The 20,823-nt window shown below is 36.2% G+C and overlaps 1 protein-coding gene across 8 annotated transcripts in view; it reads right to left on the reverse strand.

Annotated features, from left to right (window-relative positions):
• The window catches only part of CCDC171 (coiled-coil domain containing 171), a 341,259-nt gene that overhangs the window by 263,703 nt on the left and 56,733 nt on the right, over positions 1-20,823 (reverse strand). For 7 of the 8 annotated variants that reach the window (XR_009737984.1, XM_061425240.1, XM_061425244.1 and 4 more), the window contains 3 exons: positions 19,396-19,542; positions 7,010-7,102; positions 120-280 (listed from right to left, as the gene is read on the reverse strand). Coding sequence is in view for 7 of the 8 variants with exons in the window: in XM_061425240.1 (XP_061281224.1) it covers positions 120-280; positions 7,010-7,102; positions 19,396-19,542 (401 nt within the window). In the remaining variant the exon portion in view is untranslated. The remainder of the gene's footprint in view (positions 1-119; positions 281-7,009; positions 7,103-19,395; positions 19,543-20,823) is intronic. The other variant, XM_061425245.1, reaches the window with a different exon arrangement.

Below are 20,823 nucleotides of genomic sequence, written 5' to 3' on the forward strand. Positions count from 1 at the left end.
ATAATACTTCAAAACCCAACAGAGCACTTCTATATTTACCTACTACTATGCATTCATAGTCGTGTAGATTTCATAAACTCTTAATATTAATTTAGAGAGTTTTACAGTATAACACTTACATGTTTAGTTTTGCAAAGCTCTCCTGTGCATTATGCTTTTCTCGCTCATATGCACTTTCAACTTCTTTGAATTCATTCTTGATCATTTCCAAATCGGCAACAGCTTCTGCTTGGCTGGCCTTCTCTACCTGCAAAGCTCCTTCAAGGTCTCGAATCCGTAACTACCAGATAACAGAAAAGTAATTGAAGCAAGCAAGGAAACACTTGTACCAATCTCAAATTGAATAGAATACTTTATCAAACAGCTAATTATCATTCATCCAAACAAGTCTTTCTTTCTGGTTTTGGTTTAAAACAAAGAAAATAAACAAGAGGCAGTTTATTCCCTTTCTCAACATGTGTAGTAGAAAAGAAGAAGAGTGGAAGAATACAGACTTAACTGTGCTATGAAAAAGGACCGGCAGATACAATATAACCCGTCCCGTCAAAGTGCCTAATTTTGATCTAGTAGCTCATTTGGACATTCCTTTATAAACATAATAAATTAGGTGGTTTTTGAAAATTGGAGAGAAGTATCCTTCCCCTCTTTTGAGAAATATTGTTATATGAACATCTTTTAAGCCCAACAAAGCTAATAGATCTCTTTACTCTTGGGGATTTCTTACTGTAGAACAGTAAAATTTTATTATCAAACAACACTATTTGACTAAAATATATCTAGGTGTAATAATATGATATCTGGGATTTTTTTCAAAATAATCTTGGAGTGGAAGAGTAGAAGAGGGTTAATAGCCAAAACACAACTGGCCTGTGAGGCAAGTCCTGAAGCTGAGTGATCAGTAAACAGGAGTTCATTTTACTCTTCTCTCTACTTTTAAACGTACTTGAAATTTTAGAGAATAATCTAGATTTCCTGCCAACAGTAGAATAGATAAAGTGCACACCCATAGAAGAATAACTTATAGCTGTAAAAAGGCAACGAAACAACTTCTGGAAAGTTCTCCAGGTGGTTCTCTATGTAGTGTTAACACATACTGGGAAGAGCAAAGTCTAGATCATTATACGTAGTATGCTGTATTTTGGAGGGGAAAAAACACAAGGAAAGATAGCAGGCAAGTGAGGTAAACAACAGGAGGGACAAGAATTAAATAAATTTTTGACCACTTAATTTTGTTTTGATTTTTGAACGACATAGATATTTTATTTTTTCAGAAAATTAAGTTCAGAATAAAAACAATAGTTTGCTAAAGCTCAAAAAAGGAGAGAGACAGGGGGAAAAGTGCTTTAAACTAGACAGAAAATGTGCTTTAGAACCATAAGACTCAGGTTTGAGTCACAGCTCTACAAATAAACTTAAGTGCCCTCTGGCATGTTAAGCTCCAAACGCCTGAGGGTCCTCATCTGTAAAAAGTAAATAATAACAAAAAAGAATATATAGATTCTACAGGGTGGCTACAAAGATCTAATGGGACAATATCTATTTAATATTAACGTGTATTTATCATTAAATATAAATACATACTAATTGTTTACTAAGTGTTTAGATAAATATTTATTAGGTACTTAATACATGCCAGGCAAATGCTCACGATATATGATACAATTATCATGTATACACTTATAATGATACAATTATCATGAAAGTACACAGTCTTAGCTCTTGTTAGGAGAGGACAGAGTAGCACAATGTGGCAAGTGCTTCCTGTCACAGCAACAGGCCCAAGGGAACTCTGCAGGACACAAGCCTTCCAGGCATGGCAAAAGACAACCCGATTAGGAAAAATGAACTCACCAAGAAAGGAAGCCTGGGAAACGCTGCATAAATAAATCCACACAAATAATAATCACCAACAATAATTATCCAAAAATACTTCAATTGAAATATTTGTTCTCTTACACTAAACTAAGGTAGTAGACTAGATATGGCTTTGTACATTTTCAAATTTGATCTTTCAAACTTAATTTTTCATTGTTGTTATATCTAAATCTATAGAAGAATATACTCAAAAAGATCTTAATGACACAGATAACCACAATGATGAGATCACTCACCTACAGTCAGATATGCTGGAGTGCTAAGTGGGCCTTACTTAGGAAGCATACTATGAACAAAACCAGTGGAGGCGATAGAATTCTAGCTTAGCTATTTCAAATCCTAAAAGATAATGCTGTGAAAGTGCTACACTCAATATGCCAACAAATTTGGAAAACTCAGCAGTGGCCACAGGACTGGAAAAGGTCAGTTTTCACTCTAATCCCAAAGAAAGGCAATGCCAAAGAATGCTCAAACTACCGCCCAGTTGCACTCATTTCACACGCTAGTAAAGTAATACTCAAAATTCTCCAAGCCAGGCTTCAAAAGTACGTGAACCAAGAACTTTCAGATGTTCAAGCTGGATTTAGAAAAGGCAGAGGAACCAGAGATCAAAAAACCAACATCCTTTGGATCATAGAAAAAGCAAGAGAATTCCAGAAAAACATCTACTTCTGCTTCATTGACTACACTAAAGCTTTTGACTATGTGGATCACAACAAACTGTGGAAAATTCTTAAAGAGATGGGAATACCAGACCACCTGACCTTTCTCCTGAGAAATCTGTATGCAGGTCAAGAAGCATTAGTTAGAACTGGACATGAAACAACAGACTAGTTCAAAATTGGGAAAGGAGTACATCAAGGCTGTATATTGTCACCATGCTTATTTCTTTGCAGAGTATATCATGTGAAATGCAGGGCTGAATGAAGCACGAGCTGCAATCAAGATTTCTGGGAGAAACATCAGTAACCTCATATATGCAGATGACACCACCCTTATGGCAGAAAGAGAAGAACTAAAGAGCCTCTTGACGAAAGTGAAAGAGGAGAGTGAAAAAGTTGGCTTAAAACTCAACATTCAGAAAACTAAGATCATGGCATCCAGTCCTATCACTTCATGGCAAACAGACAGGAAAACAATGGAAACAATGACAGATTTTATTTTCTTGGGCTCCAAAAATCACTGCAGATGGTGACTGCAGCCATGAAATTAAAAGACGCTTGCTCCTTGAAAGAAAAGCTCTAACCAACCCAGACAGCACATTAAAAAGCAAAGACATTACTTTGACAACAAAGGTCTGTCTAGTCAAAGCTATAGTTTTTCTACTAGTCATGTATGGATGTGAGAGTTGGACCATAAAGAAATCTGAGTGCGGAAGAACTGACATTTTGAACTGTAGTGTTGGAGAAGATTCTTGAGAGTTCCTTGCACTGCAAGGAGATCAAACCAGTCAATCCTAAAGGAAATCAATCCTGAATATTAATTGGAAGGACTGATGCTGAAGCTGAAACTCCAACACTTTGGCCACCTGATGTGAAGAACTTACTCTTTGGAAAAGACCTGATGCTGAGAAAGATTGAAGGCAGGAGGAGAAGGGGATGACAGAAGATGAGATGGTTGGATGGCATCACCAACTCGATGGACATGAGTTTGAGCAAGCTCCAGGAGTTGGTGATGGACAGGGAAGCCTGGCATGCTGCAGTCCATGGGGTTGCAAAGAGTTGGACACAACTGAGTGACTGAACTGACTGATGTCTAAATCCAGTGTTTATAAGTAAAATGACATGTCTAGAAAATATTTCTTCTACCTACATTGGTTTGTTCTCTCAGAAAATATGTACATTCAATCACAAATGATAAACCAATCTGAAGAAAACTAGACAGACAATTCTGAGTCAGCTCTTCCAAATCTGCTTTCTCATTTTTATGACATAATATCTAAACAAATTTAATAACAGAATACTTCAAGCATATTTTTAACTTTTTAACAGTTTATGATAAGATGGTGATTAATTACAACAACTTAAGTCACTCAGTCGTGTCCGACTCTTTGCGACCCCATGAACTACAGCACGCCAGGCCTCCCTGTCCATCACCATTTCCCGGAGTTTATCCAAACCCATGTCCATTGTGTTGGTGAAGCAATCCAGCCATCTCACCCTCTGTCGTCCCCTTCTCCTCCTGCCCTCAATCCTTCCCAGCATCAGGGCCTTTTCCAATGAGTCAGCTCTTCACATCAGGTGGCCAAAGGATTGGAGTTTCAGCTTCAACATCAGTCTTTCCAATGAACACCCACAACTGATCTCCTTTAGGATGGATTGGTTGGATCTCCTTGCAGTCCAAGGGACTCTCAAGAGTCTTCTCCAGCAACACAGTTCAAAAGCATCAATTCTTCGGCACTCAGCTTTCTTTATAGTCCAACTCCCACATCCATACATGACTCCTGGAAAAACCATAGCTTTGACTAGACAGACCTTTGTTGGCAAAGTAATGTCTCTGCTTTTTCATATGCTGTCTAGGTTGGTCATAACTTTCCTTCCAAGGAGTAAGCGTCTTTTAATTTCATGGCTGCAATCACCATCCACAGTGATATTGGAGCCCAGAAAAATAAAGTCAGCCACTGTTTCCCCATGTATTTGCCATGAAGTGATGGGACCGGATGCCATGATCTTAATTTTCTGAATGAATTTAACTCAGATGACCATTATATCTACTACTGCGGGCAGGAATCCCTTAGAAGAAATGGAGTAGCCATAATAGTCAGCAAAAGAGTCCAAAATGCCGTACTTGGATGCAATCTCAAAAGCGACAGAATGATCTCTGTTTCCAAGGCAAACCATTCAATATCATGGTAATCCAAGTGTATGCCCCAACCAGTAACGCTGAAGAAGCTGAAATTGAATGATTCTATGAAGACTTACAAGACCTTCTAGAACTAACACCCAAAAAAGATGTCCTTTTCATTATAGGGGACTGGAATGCAAAAGTAGGAAGTCAAGAAACACCTGGAGTAACAGGTAAATTTGGCCTTGGAGTACAGAATGAAGCAGGGCAAAGGATAACAGAGTTCTGCCAAGAGAACTCACTGGTCACAATAAACACCCTCTTCCAACAACACAAGAGAAGACTCTACACATGGACATCACCAGATGGTCAACACCGAAATCAGACTGATTATATCCTTTGCACCCAAAGATGGAGAAGCTCTATACAGTCAGGAAAAACAAGACCGGGAGTGGACTGTGGCTCAGATCATGAACTCCTTATTGCCAAATTCAGACTTAAATTGAAGAAAGTGGGGAAAACCACTAGACCACTCAGGTATGACATAAATCAAATCCCTTATGACTATACAGTGGAAGTGAGAAATAGATTTAAGGGACTAGATCTGATAGACCGAGTGCCTGATGAACTATGGTCGGAGGTTCGTGACACTGTACAGGAGACAGGGATCAAGAACATCCCCAAGAAAAAGAAATGTAAAAAAGCAAAATGACTGTCTGAGGAGGCCTTACAAATGGCTATAAAAAGAAAAGAGACAAAAAGCAAAGGAGAAAAGGAAAGATATACCCATTTGAATGCAGAGTTCCAAAGAATAGCAAGGAGAGATAAGAAAGTCTTCCTCAGCGATCAAGGCAAAGAAATAGAGGAAAACAATAGAATGTGAATATTTATAAATATATGATTCAAATATACATTTTTGGTTTTTTTCTAAGCTATAGTACTGAGTATCAAATGCTAATTTTTAACTATATGAGTGAAAATATACATGTAACAATTTTCATTATTACAGCTAAGAACTATATATAACTGGTTATACAACTATTATGCAAAACTTAAATATGAATTCAATTTCTTACATGAATTAAGTTCAGCCTTATTGCTTATTAATGCTATTTTGAGGAATTCAATCATTTTTTCTAAAAAAAAAAGCTTAACGTACATAAATTTGCTTTACATACAGGTGCACTCAAATAAATAGGCCTAAGAATTTTGTGAGTAAAAGGCATTTCTTTAAAGATAAAAGTAAAAAAAAAAAAAAATTATAAAATTCTTACGAAATTAGTTGCATCTCACATTAAGACCTGTTTAAATACTAAGATAAAACTCTGCAAATCCTATAAATTAAATTTTAATACAGGAGAAGAGTCCAAGTCTTTTTTTTTAAATCCAAATTAAATGATGGAACCTGGGATTTTTTTAAGATTTATTTTTATGTGGAATTAATTTTAAAGTCTTTATTGAATTTGTTACAATATTGCTTCTATTTTAAGTTTTCGTTTTTTGGCCACGAGGCACGTGGGATCTTAGGTCCCCTACCAAGGACTGAACCTGCACACCTTGTGTTGAAAAGGAAAGAAACATCCAGAAAAGTCCCCAGAACTTCGACTTAACACAACTTTACATAAAACTATTTACAACAAAGGCTGCAGGTAAGACGTGGTCCATGGCAGTACTTGACAACCTGCAGCCAAAATGCCTTTACTAATCTTCCAAGTTCCTTTTCGTTCTGTAAGCCCTAGGGAAAAGGACACTTTCCTTAAGATGCCTTCATTCAAGTCTCCTCTCAGATTTACTCCTTCTCCTTATTATGCTCCCATAGCACTTAAGGATTTCATATTTCTACCTTTATATCAGCATAGAGGTACATAGGATCTCTGGTAATGGAATGTTTAAGTCCCAAAAGGAGCTCATTCACCTTTATAGCTTCAGCTCTCAATATAAAAGTGCATATTTTTAAATGGTTTCAAAAAGAAATCATGCCATGACTGTTGATAAAAAGAACATTCTTATGAGCAAATCTTCCTGTAACAGGCCAGATGGCAAACATATTAGACTTTCAGACTGTGAGGTCTCTGTTAAACTACTCCACTTTGCCAATGCAGCACAAAAGCCACCACACACAAGATAAAACTTCACAAGCACACATCGTGGGTGAGATTCAGTCTGTGGGGTGTAGAGTGCCAGCTCCTCTCCAATAAAGACTATCATCAACTATATCTTTATAGTAAATAGAAAAATATGGGTCTCATCAATATGTTACCTGCTCAAAATGCACACCTTGGCTCTCTGAACATAATGCTGTTTTTCCTAGCTTAATAAGATCCACACAAAAATGTTGTTTACATTGTACCTGAATAATTTCAGAATTAAATTTCGATTCCAAATGTGCTGCTCTTTCTGCTTCAATATTTTCTTCTAATTTCCTCACTCTCAGAGTAGTTGCCTGAAAACATTAAAAGTTTAAACTCATAAACATTGGTATTTAAATTGAATAGAGGCCACTACATTGTAGTTAACACTTTAAATTACTATAGCTTCGTTTTTTTATTTGCAAGAGTGTAAAAGTCATATTGTAAAAATCATGCTCAGGAAAAATCCTCCAAAGCTTGCCTTCTTTTTCTTCACTAAGTAATACTTTACATATAATAAATTATACATAATGAAAGTGTAGAACTTGGTAAGTTGTGTGTGTGTGGTATATATATATACACACCCACAAAATCATTGCCATAATCAAGAGAGAAAAATACTTCCATCACCCCTAAAAGATTCCTTGTATCCCTTGGTAATCTCTTCATCCACGCCCTTGCCACCTCACCCACATCCTCAAGCAACCAATGATCTGCTTTTAGTCACTACAGATCATTTCCTGTTTTCCAGAGTTCAATATAAATTGAATCATAGAGTGTACACTCTTTACTGTCTGGCTTCTTTCTCCTCACAAAATTATTCACTTCATCCATGTGGTTGCACATATTAACAGTTTACCTTTTGTTGTTAAAGTGTTCCGCTGTGTTGATACATCACAACTGGTTTCTCAGTTCATCAACTGATGGACATTTGAATTGTTTCAGTTTGGGCTATACAAACCAACCTGCTATGAACATTTGTGTATAAATCTTTATCTTCTGTTTCTCTGGGGTCAACAGTGAGGGACAGAATGACTGGGTCAGATGGTAGGTGTACATTAATGTTTTATGAAACTGCCAAACTCTTTCGCAAATTGAGTTTCCAATTTCACCAACACTTGACCATGGTGGCATGGTTATCTTTTGAGTTATCTGGGGGCCAGGGTTAGACATTCAAATAGGAACATAATGGCATCTCATTTTAGTTTCAATTTTCATTTTCCTAATTACTAACGACACTGAGCATCTTTTTTTTTTTCTAATTTTATTTTATTTTTAAACTTTACATAATTGTATTAGTTTTGCCAAATATCAAAATGAATCCGCCACAGGTATACATGTGTTCCCCATCCCGAACCCTCCTCCCTCCTCCCTCCCCATACCATCCCTCTGGGCCGTCCCAGTGCACCAGCCCCAAGCATCCAGCATCGTGCATCGAACCTGGACTGGCAACTCGTTTCCTACATGATATTTTACATGTTTCATTGCCATTCTCCCAAATCTTCCCACCCTCTCCCTCTCCCACAGAGTCCATAAGACTGTTCTATACATCAGTGTCTCTTTTGCTGTCTCGTACACCGGGTTATTGTCTTTTATATGTTTACTTACCATCTGTACATCTTCTCTGTTGAAGTTTCTGCTTAAATCTTTCCCTCATTTTTTAATTGGGTTGTTTTTTCTCTTATTATTGAATTTTGAGAATTTATTATATAATCTGGATACAAGTCATTTGTTGGATATGTGATTTGCAAATATTTACTCCCAAATATCCCCACTCCAGTACTCTTGCCTGGAAAATCCCACGGGCGGAGGAGCCTGCAGTCCGTGGGGTCGCTAAGAGTCAGACACGACTGAGCGACTTCACTTTCACTTTTCACTTTCATGCATTGGAGAAGGAAATGGCAACCCACTCCTGTGTTCTTTCCTGGAGAATCCCAGAGACAGGGGAGCCTGGTGGGCTGCCATCTATGGGGTCGCAGAGTTGGACATGACTGAAGTGACTTGGCAGTCAGCAGTAGCACTCCCAAATATTGTCTACAGCTTGTCTTTTTATTCCTTAATGTCAGAGTGTTTCATATAGAAGCTTTCATTGTGACAAAGTCCAATTTATTAGTTAGGGCTGTGGGACTAGGTTATGGGACCACCATGCTGCACGTGTCTCAGGATGATACTAGTAAAGAAGAGCCACACCTAGGATTTTGTCAGACAGTTCATCAGTAACAGAGAAAGACACTACTAATTTAATTTCCTTTCTTAGATAAAATTTGGGCTAGAAATGTCTCTATTCATTTTACTTACTCTATCATTTAGCCTTAGGTGAAGGTTTTTTAAATGCTTGGCTTGATTGATTTGATTTTTCCTCTTTTCTCCTGTCTTTTCTTTTTCTGCACATAGAGCTGGTAACATATCACAACCAGAAAGGACATACATAAAAACAGCATAATCTAAAAACTAATCAAGCAGTGGAGAAGAAATGACTATACTTTTCTTTGAGCAAAGCATATTCCCATAATGTCTGCTACAGTTCAGAATCTAAACACAAAAAGGTGGAAAAAAAAAAAAACACAACCCAAGTGCCCATCAAGTGATGAATGGATAAATAAAACATGGTATATCCATACAAGGGAATATCAGTCGGCCATTAAAAAGGAACTACGTACCAACACATGCCACAACAGAGATTAACCTTGAAAACGTACGTTGTGAAAGATACCAGATACAAAAAACTACATATTAAATAACATCATTTATATGAAATGGCCAGAATAGGCAAACCAGGCAAATCCACAGAGACAGAAAGTTGTTTCCAGTAGCTGGAGACATGGGAAGGGAGGAATGAGCACTGACTGCTAATGGGCATAAAGTTTCGTATTGGAGTGATAAGGATATTCTGGAGTCAGACAGCAGTAATGGTTTCATAACCCTGAGCTGCATACTTTAAAAAGGTGTAGTCAATGATACATAAATTATATTTCAATAAAAAAATAAAAAGAATCCTTAACTGCAAGAACTAATGACATTTCAAAGAAGTGACAGCCGTCTATGTCCAGCTTCTTGATTTCTGTTAAAGAGTTCCTCTCAATGCTGACTTTGAATCCTTAGAACAAGGGATTTCCACTGCTTGTTGGTATAAAGCATGGTATATACTAGAGCAGAAAGATTCTTATGGCTAGACAGATTAAAATCAGTATTACCCTAGGTTGGGCCAAAACTAGTAAAAAAAAAAAAAATTTCTTTTAATGTAATGCCACAAGATGAAGTCCCTGTCCTTGAAGAACTAAAGTCAACTTTCTCAATATTCAAAATAGTTGTGTTAGGTTCTGCAAGCCAGAAGAAGTCTAACCAGTGTCAAGAAAATAATCCACAGACATTGAGAATAAAGATCAAAACAAGCAAAAAGCTAAGAGGGCAAATAGAAGAAATCAGTCTAATAATATTAAAATATTCTTTCATATTCAAAAGGCATCCACATAATTTTATCAAGTGTTATATTTTATTAAAATACAGACTATTCAGTGTTTCCGTGATAAGAGTCAACAAGTCTTCATTTTTCATGTACTATTGTCATATTAATTTACCTGATTTTACTCCAAAAGTCAATTGGAGAAGGCAATGGCAACCCACTCTAGTATTCTTGCCTGGAGAATCCCATGGACAGCAGAGCCTCTCGAGCTACAGTCCATGGGGTCACAAAGAGTAGGACACGACTGAGAGACTAACACATACACACACACTCCAAAAGTCCTAAACCAAAATCAAACAGGTTGAAATAATAAACCAGAGATCACATTTCATACTTTCCTATTTTAAATGAAACATGCAGAAGAAAAATTTATAAACTGTTTATTATTACTAAAATAATCAGTAAAGACAGAAAAAAAAAATCTTCATATCTTTAAACAAATTTCTTCAAAGAGTGCATTTTGTTTACAGACATAATTAAAATGTTAGTCGCTCAGTCATGTCTGACTCTTTTCGAGTCCACGGACTGTAGCCTGCCAACCTCCTCGATCCACTGAATTCTCCAGGCAAGAATACTGGGGTGGGTAGCCATTCCCTTCTAACAAAAATTTTTTTTTTTTTTTTTTTAATCTTCTAGTCTGGTGAATTAATTCTTATGTCCAGCAGAGGGTGCTAGAGGACCATCAACTTGCTGTTCACAAATATTTTTCTCCAGTATCACCTAGAGAACTAACAATCATAATCTGACTCCCATTAGTCTCCCATCCTAATATAATCAGCAAAGCAAGAGCAGAAAGAATAATACAATTCAGATCAAAGTACAAAATCCAACACAAATTCATATATGCCACCAGCAAATTTATATAGAAGTTTGCTTGTAATACAAAGATTATACTATATACAATCTGTTCCCTAATACTATGAACATCGGAGTTCTTTATGTGACAAAAAATGATCAAATATTTTATCATTTATTAGCTGGTTTTCACATCCTTTCTGACTTCAATATACTGCCAAGAGATTTTTACTCCAGTGAATTCTACTGTTCATTGTACCCAATTTTTTTTTAATTTTATGATTTATATCTCATTAATCACAATAAACCCAATTAGATAATCTGCTCCACTTAAGAAAAGTGAGTGTTCATTCTTTGAAGAAGGTAACATACACAGAAAACGTTATTCTATCATAACACAGGACCTGAGCCAATTCCAGTTCAGCAGCAGAACTAACCAAACACATCCAGTCCACATTTGTTCTCCACATCACATCTGCTCCCATGGATTCTACAGGTCCGCTCCAAAGTTTCACAAAAGTTATGAAAACATGCATACAATGAATTTGCTGAGAGAATGGGCAAAAACAGTTCCTACTATTATTATACATTCTTGCCTCCTCAAGTATACCCAGTCTTGAGGATTATATATGAACTTAAAGGGATCATTCAAGCAGAAAAACCTTCATATATGACATGCAGTCTATTAAAATGGACATCAAGAAAAATAAGGGAGGAAATATCACACAAGTACCTGCTAATCAGAGATTTTTCAGTAGTGTGCTATACCGTTCTGATTCCAAAAAACAGCTGTACAAAGTTTACCCCAGAATGTCAATAGCTGTGTAAATAGAAAGTGGTTGTTTATTTAACTTTTTTTCAGATTTTATCACCTGATATTTTCCATTAATGAATACTTCTAGACGTAACCAATATAGTAATAATCCATCTTCAAGATGATTCCAATGGGTTGATTAATTCTAAAATGGTTACTTTAAAGGTAAGTATATATATTATATTTTAGTGGTTGTAAATAGTATATTATATGTGCGTTAACAATTAACTATAATACTACCTGTGTGGGGGAAATCAAGACTAGTTACTATACTTGGAGTCCTTAAACTGAAGATCTCAAAGTATTTTATGTTATCAAAAAAGATATCTTAAAAAGTCAAAATCTCTAAGGAACAGAATAAGAGCCACAAATTCTGATCGGCAGGGTAATAAATTAATTTAGCATCTTTAAAATCATCTTTACTTTAAAATTTCCGGTTTTAAAATCCATTATGAACATAGATACAAAAATGTATACTACATATAAGCACAATAGTATATAACCCAGGTGATTTCATTACTTATCATTTATAGTTGGTAATCAACACAAATAAGTGTTTAAAAATCATTTCTACAAACACATGATACCTTTAAAAAGATGATTCATATAAGGTTCTTTTCATGGACAATATGAAAGGTGAGACCAACTTTCTTTTCCTTTTTCACTTGAGTATAGTATACGTATAAAGGAAAAAGCTACTCTCTACCCTTCTTTATTTTACCATAATATAGAATACGACTGACAGGAGCAACTCAGAATTTATTTGCAAACACTGCTCTCTCTCCTCTATAATCTTCATGAGATTCTTCAGTTCTCTCAAAACTAGGTTTGCATCTTCTCTTTTCTCTTTTCTTATTGAGTTAAGCTTATTTCCCATGATAAAAAAAAAAAACCTCCCCTAGTTGTAAAGAGATTTATAAAAGCTACGGATATTTCTTTTTCCAGTTCACTTTTCCCTTGGTTCTCTGGTACCCAGCACCACATTCAGAAAATTGGATTGGGAGTTTGTTTTGTTTTTTTTTTTAATCTAAGAAACCATTGATCCATGTTAAGAAGGTTAAGCCACATACATATAAACTTCTTTAGCCCAGGCACATAAAAAAAATCACCTTTTCATGAAATGTAACTGTTAAAGCTTCATTAAAATTTAAATCATTTATTAGGGTAAATGTCTATTATCTTAGTTAATTTACTTTGCTATTACTGACATTAAATAATGTGCTCTGTTAAATTAAAATTTCAACAATTTTGCTCTTTACTATTATTTGATTTTATATTAATCCTTTTTTAAAAATAACACTGATTCAGTTCAGTTCAGTTCAGTCACTCAGTCATGTCCAACTCTTTGCAACTCCATGGACTGCAGCACACCAGGCTTCCCTGTCCATCGCCAACTCCCAGAGCTTGCTCAAACTCATGTCCATTGAGTCAGTGATGCCATCCAACCATCTCATCCTCTGCCGTCCCCTTCTCCTCTCGCCTTCAATCTTTCCCAGCATCAGTGTCTTCTTCAATGAGTCGGTTCTTCGCATCAGGTGGCCAAAGTACTGGAGTTTCAGCTTCAGCATCAGTCCTTCCAATAAATATTCAGGACTTATTTCCTTTAGGATTGACTGGTTTGATCTCCTTGCAGTCCAAGGGACTCTCAAGAGTCTTCTCCAATACCAGAGTTCAAAAGCATCAATTCTTTGGCGCTCAGATTTTTTTAGAATCCAACTCTCACATCCATACATGATTACCGGAAAAACCACAGCTTTGACTAGATGGACCTTTGTTGGCAAAGTAACATCTCTGCTTTTTAATATGCTGTCTAGGTTGGTCATAGCTTTTCTTCCAAGGAGCAACTGTCTTTTAATTTCATGGCTGCAGTTACCATCTGCAGTGATTTTGGAGCCCAAAAAAATAAAGTCTCTCACTGTTTCCATTGTTTCCCCATCAATTTGCCATGAAGTAATGGGACTAGATACCATGATCTTAATTTTCTGAATGTTGAGTTTTAAGCCAGCTTTTTCACTCTCCTCTTTCACTTTCATCAAGAGGCTCTTTAGTTCTTCTTCACTTTCTGCCATAAGGGTGATGTCATCTGCATATCTGAGGTTACTGATGTTTCTCCCAGCAATCTTGATTGCAGCTTGTGCTTCATCCAGCCTGGCATTTCACATGATGTACTCTGCATATAAGTTAAATAAGCAGGGTGACAATATACAGCCTTGACGGACTCCTTTTCCTATTTGGAACCAGTCTGTTGTTCCATGTCCAGTTCTAACTGTTGCTTCTTGACCTGCATACAGATTTCTCAGGAGGTGGGTCAGGTGGTCTGATTCCCATCTCTTTAAGAATTTTCCACAGTTTGTTATGATCCACACAGTCAAAGGCTTTGGTGTAGTCATAAAGCAAAAGTAGATGTTTTTCTGGAACTCTCTCATTTTTTCGATGATCCAGTGGATGTTGGCAATTTGATCTCTGTGTTGTACCTAGAATTACTAGTTCTTAATGACTCCATGCATGTGTGCTCACTCGCACAGTCGTAATAGAATGTAAAACTAGCATAAACTGCTCTCTAGAAATTTAACTTCTCCTTCATTATATCATCATCTTGTCAAACAGCCAATATAAAATACATTGACTTAAATATAAAGCAAAAATCTGTAAGGTATCTAAACATGAAGAATTACAGATAAGTGAAAGGACTATACTTGTGTACTTTGTTGTTCAGTCACTCAGTCATGTCTGACTCTTTGTGAGCCACAGACTGCAGTATGTCAGGCTTCCCTGTCCTTCACTATCTCCCAGAGTTTACTCAAACGCATGCCCATTGAGTCAATGATGCCACTCAACCACCTCATCCTCTGTCACCCTTTCTCCTCCTGTCCTCAATTTTTCCTGGCATCAGGGTCTTTTCCAATAAGCTGGCTCTTTGAATCACTTGTCTAAAGTTTTGGAGCTTCAGTCCTTCCAAAGAACATTCAGGGTTGATTTTTCTTTAGGACTGACTGGTTTGATCTCCTTGCTGTCCAAGGGACTCTTAAGAGTCTTCTCCAGCCCTACAGTTCAAAAGTGTCAATCTTCAGCACTCAGCCTTCTTTATGATCTGACTCTCTCATCCATAAATGACTACTGGAAAAACCATAGCTTTGACTATATGGACCTTTGTTGGCAAAGTCCATTTAGAAAATTATTAAAAATAGAATAAAAATAGAGACTCTTTGGACACCCTCAAAGCTTCAAATTCTCCAAAAGCAGAGACCTGGGATTATCAAAAGTATCCACAGAGTAGCTAAGAAAAATCTCACTGTAAAACTAGCCTAAAACAGTTTTATATTTACAACATTAATCAGTTTAAAAATAAGACATTGGGGCAAGTAAGCATTTTACAAGAAAAAAATCAATTCTGAGTTATCCAAAAACAAATCCTAAAGGTTGGCATTAGACATTTCCTCAATTGAGTCAAAATTGACTTATCAAGAATCTTACCCACAAAAATCACTGTTACCTAGCACTTCTTCATACCTAGAGGCAATTAAAATGTTTTTAGTGATGACCACAGACTTTTATAGCATCCTAAAGTGACTTCTAAATGATTTTTTTAATTCTAAGTATATTTAGAACTTTAACCCTGTTCTAATTCTTTTCTAATAGGCTATCTACAAACACATATTAAAAGTGATTATATAAAATATGATTATACTTTCTGAGTCTTCTGCCTCGAAAACAATTTTCAGCACAAAAAACAAGCTAAAAATATTACTTAAAATATAATCTCACTTTCAATTTTTTTCCTTTAGCCTTATATAAAATAAGACCACATATGATAAGAGTATAAGTAATTTATGTTTGCCAAGTTCATATTTGGCATTAATAATAAGGAACCCATACCCCATTTTCCTTATTACTAACATCTTACAATCACAGAGCATAAATAACTCATTACAATGTATAATGGGTCCGACCCTCGGCTCCAGCACACCAGGACTCGGCGCTCCTCCGCGAGGAACGGGTGAAAAAGTTTGTTTTGTGGGTGAGAGGGGAGCTCGGCGCCCAGACAGCGCTCCCCCTGCACCTCTGCCACAGCTGGCCATTCTTTTTCTTCGGTTTCCCTGTCGCTGCCCCAGGGCACGAAAGAGCTCTGCTGTCTGGACTGAAAACAGGGGGGCTTACCTGCAAGTGCGAGAGGGGAGCGTCTACTACCGGCTGAAAGTTGGTGCTGGTCCCCAAATTTTTTGTTTTTAAATGTATAATGGACCAGAATAGATATTTCCCCAATGATAAACAAATGACCAATAAGCACATGAAATGATATTCAACATCGTTAGTGATCAGAGACATGCAAAGCAAAACCACAAGATACCATTATACATCCACTAAAGTGGTTACAGTTGGAAATACTGATCATAACAAGTGTTGGTGAGCATCTGAAGACACTGGAACCCTCATACATTGCTGGTGGAAATGAAAAACAGTACTATCACTGTGTAAAACAGTCTGACAGTTTCCCAAAAAGTTAAAAACAGCGTTATCATGTCACCCAGCAGTTCCACTCCAAGGTGAGACCAAAGACACGTCCACACAAAGCACTGCACACAAATGTCCACAGAGGCATTATCCAGAATAGTCCAAAAGCGAAAACAACATGAGTGTCTATCTCCTGGTGAAAGGACACACAAAGCGTGATCTCATATACATATCGTAATAGGAATAAAGTGCTGATACGTAATATAACATGGACGGATCCTAAAAACATCATGCTAAGTGAAAAAACTTACAGAAGACCACGTATCATATGATTCTATTAATATGAAATGTCCAGAACAGGCTATAGAACCAGAAGGTGACTAATGTCTTTTTAGGATGAGGGGTTGGGAGAAGAGGAGAATGAGAACAGACAAAACTATAGAAACAGAAGTAGATTAATGTCTTTTTAGGGTGAGAGGATAGGGAAGAGGAGAGTGCTAGCTCTTGGCTGTGGAGTTTCTTACTGACGTGATGAAAACACACTCAAATAAACTGTTGTGATAGTTGTACAGCTCTGTGAATATACTAAAACCCACTGAATTGTACACTATAAATGGGTGAATTTGTAGCATGCAAATTATCTCAATAAAGTTTTTAATATCATCAGTATGAAAAATTTAACCTCCAGGCATCCACCTCCCCACCTTGACTAGCCCTACAACTACACTTCTCTAACCACTACACAAACTCACAAACTGGACGTTTATTACCTGGAAACTGTCAGTCTGAACCCAGGTTGGGCATGGAGAGACACGAGGTGGGCAGATCAGGAGTAGGAGAGCTGGTACACAAGAAAACCAGGGGAAATTCTGTACACTGAAGAGAATGATACACAGATTTTTCCTCCATTTCCTTCTTCCATTTAATAACCACCAAAGAGGAAACTGGCAGATCACTCCTTGTAGAACTCAAGAAACAAAGAGAAAACACCTATAGACTGTAATACTTCCCCAGTTGCCAATGAAAGATTCAGCACATCTCCTCGCTCTACAGTAAGGTTTCCCCAAGACCAATACTTGTATTTGAGTGCTACTGAGCATCTCCAAATGGATGTCTAATGCGCATGCCAATTTTAACGTTATCTAAAACCAAACTCCTTGCCTTTCTCAAATTTACTTCACTTGCGTTCTTGCCCCCACTGAGTAAACAGCAGCATCATTCCCCAAAGGCTCAAGCCAAAATCTTTGGCATTATCCTTTATTCCCTTTCTTTTTCTCTCACAAGCCAGGTCCAATGAGTCTGCAAACCCTACTGGTTCTATCTTCTAAAAACACATAGAAAATCTGACCACCTCATCTACTACTGCTGCTGCTGCTGCTGCTGCTAAGCTGCTTCAGTCATGTTCGACTCTGTGTCCACCAGGCTCCCCCGTCCCTGGGATTCTCCAGGCAAGAACACTGGAGCGGGTTGCCATTTCCTTCTCCAACGCATGAAAGTGAAAAGTAAAAGTGAAGTCGCTCAGGCGTGTCCAACTCTTAGCGACCCCATGGACTGCAGCCCACCAGGCTCCTCCGTCCATGGGATTCTCTAAGCAAGAGTACTGGAGTAGGTTGCCATTGCCTTCTCCCTCTACTCTGGTCTAAAATACCACAATCTCAAATTATTTTAATAGTTTCCTAAGTGGCCTCTTATAATCTGTCTTCCAAAGAGTATACAGACAAATCAGAGGGGACACGTCACTCCTCTCCTCAAAACTGCCCAATATCTTTATATCTCAGAAAGAAAGCCAAAGTTCTTACAAAATTCCAAAAGACCTCAAGACTCTATAACATCTACCTACCATTCAATATACCCTACTAATCTCTTCTCTTGTTCAATACATTTCAACCACAACGGCCTACTTGCTGTTTCTCATACTTTTCAAGCACATTCACATCTCGTGGCCTTTATACTTTCTATTCCTATGTCTCCTGCACTGGTAGGCAGATTCCTCACCACTAAGACAACAGGGAAGCCCTCCACTGAATTTTTTATTGAAACTGCTTTAATCCATAATATAATTTAGGGAGGATTCATACCTGTACACTGTTAAGTGTTTCCAAAATGTTTCACCATTTTCTCTTAAGACTCTCAGTTACAATTCATAATTTTTAATGTACTTGTTGTTAGCTCTATTTCTATTTTGTCATTGTGGTAACAAAAACATTTTTAGTATCTTATTCTCTAATTATTGTTGGTATGTAAGATGTAAACATAATTATTATATATTATTTTCTTTTTGACCTTCTTATTGAATGTTCTTACTGGCGTCAATAATTTCAAAGTTGATTTTCTTGACCATTTAGGGTTATTACCATATTATCTAAAAATAATAAGAATCATACCTCTTTCTTTCCAAAAATTAAAATTCTTATCGTTGTTCTTACTTTTATATATTTTTAGCTAAAATTCTTGGCACAATGTTAAATGACAGAAGTGAGTTTAACAAGAGCACCTTCAGCATTTTATCATTAAATACTCTTTATAAATGTTTATTTACCTTATAAGAATTATAAATTATGTTTGAGTGCTTTATTTTTGAAATAATTTCCCACAAAGAAAAAGAAAATCCTTTTTTAAAATTAAGAAATAAGTTAGATATCTCTAAAGATTAAAGGGGTTATCAGTATCATTTACCCATAAAAATCACGTTTTTTTATTCTTAAATTAATGCTTCTCTCCCATCTAAAGTCTAACTTGAAAAGAATTTCACAGAACTAAGCAGCTACACAGGATTCAAACACTCAAAATTAGAATTTAATATTAGATATACAAAATCTTTTCCTGCGTTGTTTCCCCAACCCTGTAATGCTAACAGTTACCTTCAAACTTACCAAATTTTTCTGGACAATTAATTGTTTTAAATGAGTATTTTTTAATTAGGAGCAAAATAAAATGTACTCAGATACAAAAGTTTTTAAGGAAGCCAATATTCAATATAAATAAATGTCAAAATATTGTTTTATTGCAGAGAAAAACTTTCTCTGACCTTAAATTACCTACTGGACAACATATATATGCTATAAAAAAATGAAAAAATATACCTCAAACTCTTTTCTAAGACGTTCCTCTCGTTGAGTACTAAATTCAAGTTCACTTGTTTGTCGCCGTAAAAGGTCAGAGCACTCCATGTGTTCAGCTTCTAATTTTTCCACTTTCTTGTGCATATTTTGTACAGCATTATCTTGCTCCTAGAAAATAGTTCAGTTCTGCATCATTAAATTTTATAAGCCAACAATGACTAAAATTTAATGAGCAACTAAACCTGTACTTCAACCATCATAATAGGTTCATTTATATAAGCAAGAGAGGTCTAGATATTATTCAGTGATGTTTCAGAATATACATGTATTTTAAAAGCACTACTGGAGTTTTATAATTAATACATGTTACAACTGAAAATGTATATAGCTTACTGTGTTTGCTAGTTCAACTGACCTCTGAGAATATTTACATAAAGTTCAACTGTCATATAAAGGTTTTCCCGTCTCATTAAAATTTTATTTAAATATTTAGTAAAATAAATGTATGTTTCTCCTTTGTGTGATAAGGAATGATTAGCTTGAATACATAATAATGGCCCTTGAGAGATTTTTATGTGAGTTCATACTTTCTATGCTTAGAGCTTTTAAAGTTGCAGCCACTAGATGGCTGTATTTCATTTTCTCTTCAGTTTTCAAGATTTTAAATCTTTGCTGTACTACTGAAAGAAAATAGCATCAAGCAGTTCTATTTAAATCTCTCAATCTTCTTTTCCAACTAAACTCAGAAATTCAGTTTAATTTTATAGACATTCAAATATAAAGTTAACACACATATCAAAGATATTTCCACAGTAACTAATCTAGACTCATCATTCTCACTTAAGGTCTTTGACAAAGTCCTGTTTACCATTTTTCCCTCACCAGCATCATCTTATTTGGGAACATACACACATATATTACACACAAATATACATGTTTCCACGTATTCCTAGCCACTCAAAAGTTGTCATCAGAGTCAGTGAGAATGTTGCAAGCACCAAATATAATTCTCTATAAAAGATTCTAAGTTTGGAAAGGACCCGGCAGCATAGTCCACAATCAAAGAGTGAAGAACAAAATTTAAATTTCTTCTCTTCACATTCCCTCATTTATAATTTATAATTCATATTCATATGAACTCTTAATAATTATTTTCTTAATAATTTCCTTAATGGAAATTCCTTAATATACAGAAGTTCATCTACTTATACATTTTCAATCTTTAAGCTAGCATAGATAAGAACAAAGCTGGGTACCATAGCAGGAGTATGCCAACACTGTCTACAACCAACAGAAGTACTCACAGTTTTTATCATGACTCTATGGATTCAGAAACAAATGGTTTGATGAACAGTGTTATGTAATCCAATTATATCATAAGAGTACCTTCATATATGAAAGCATGTTTAAGACCATTAAGCATACACAAGTATCAGACACCATTATTAT

The sequence above is a fragment of the Bos javanicus genome, chromosome 8, assembly GCF_032452875.1.
Source record: "Bos javanicus breed banteng chromosome 8, ARS-OSU_banteng_1.0, whole genome shotgun sequence".
Lineage (NCBI taxonomy): Eukaryota > Metazoa > Chordata > Mammalia > Artiodactyla > Bovidae > Bos > Bos javanicus.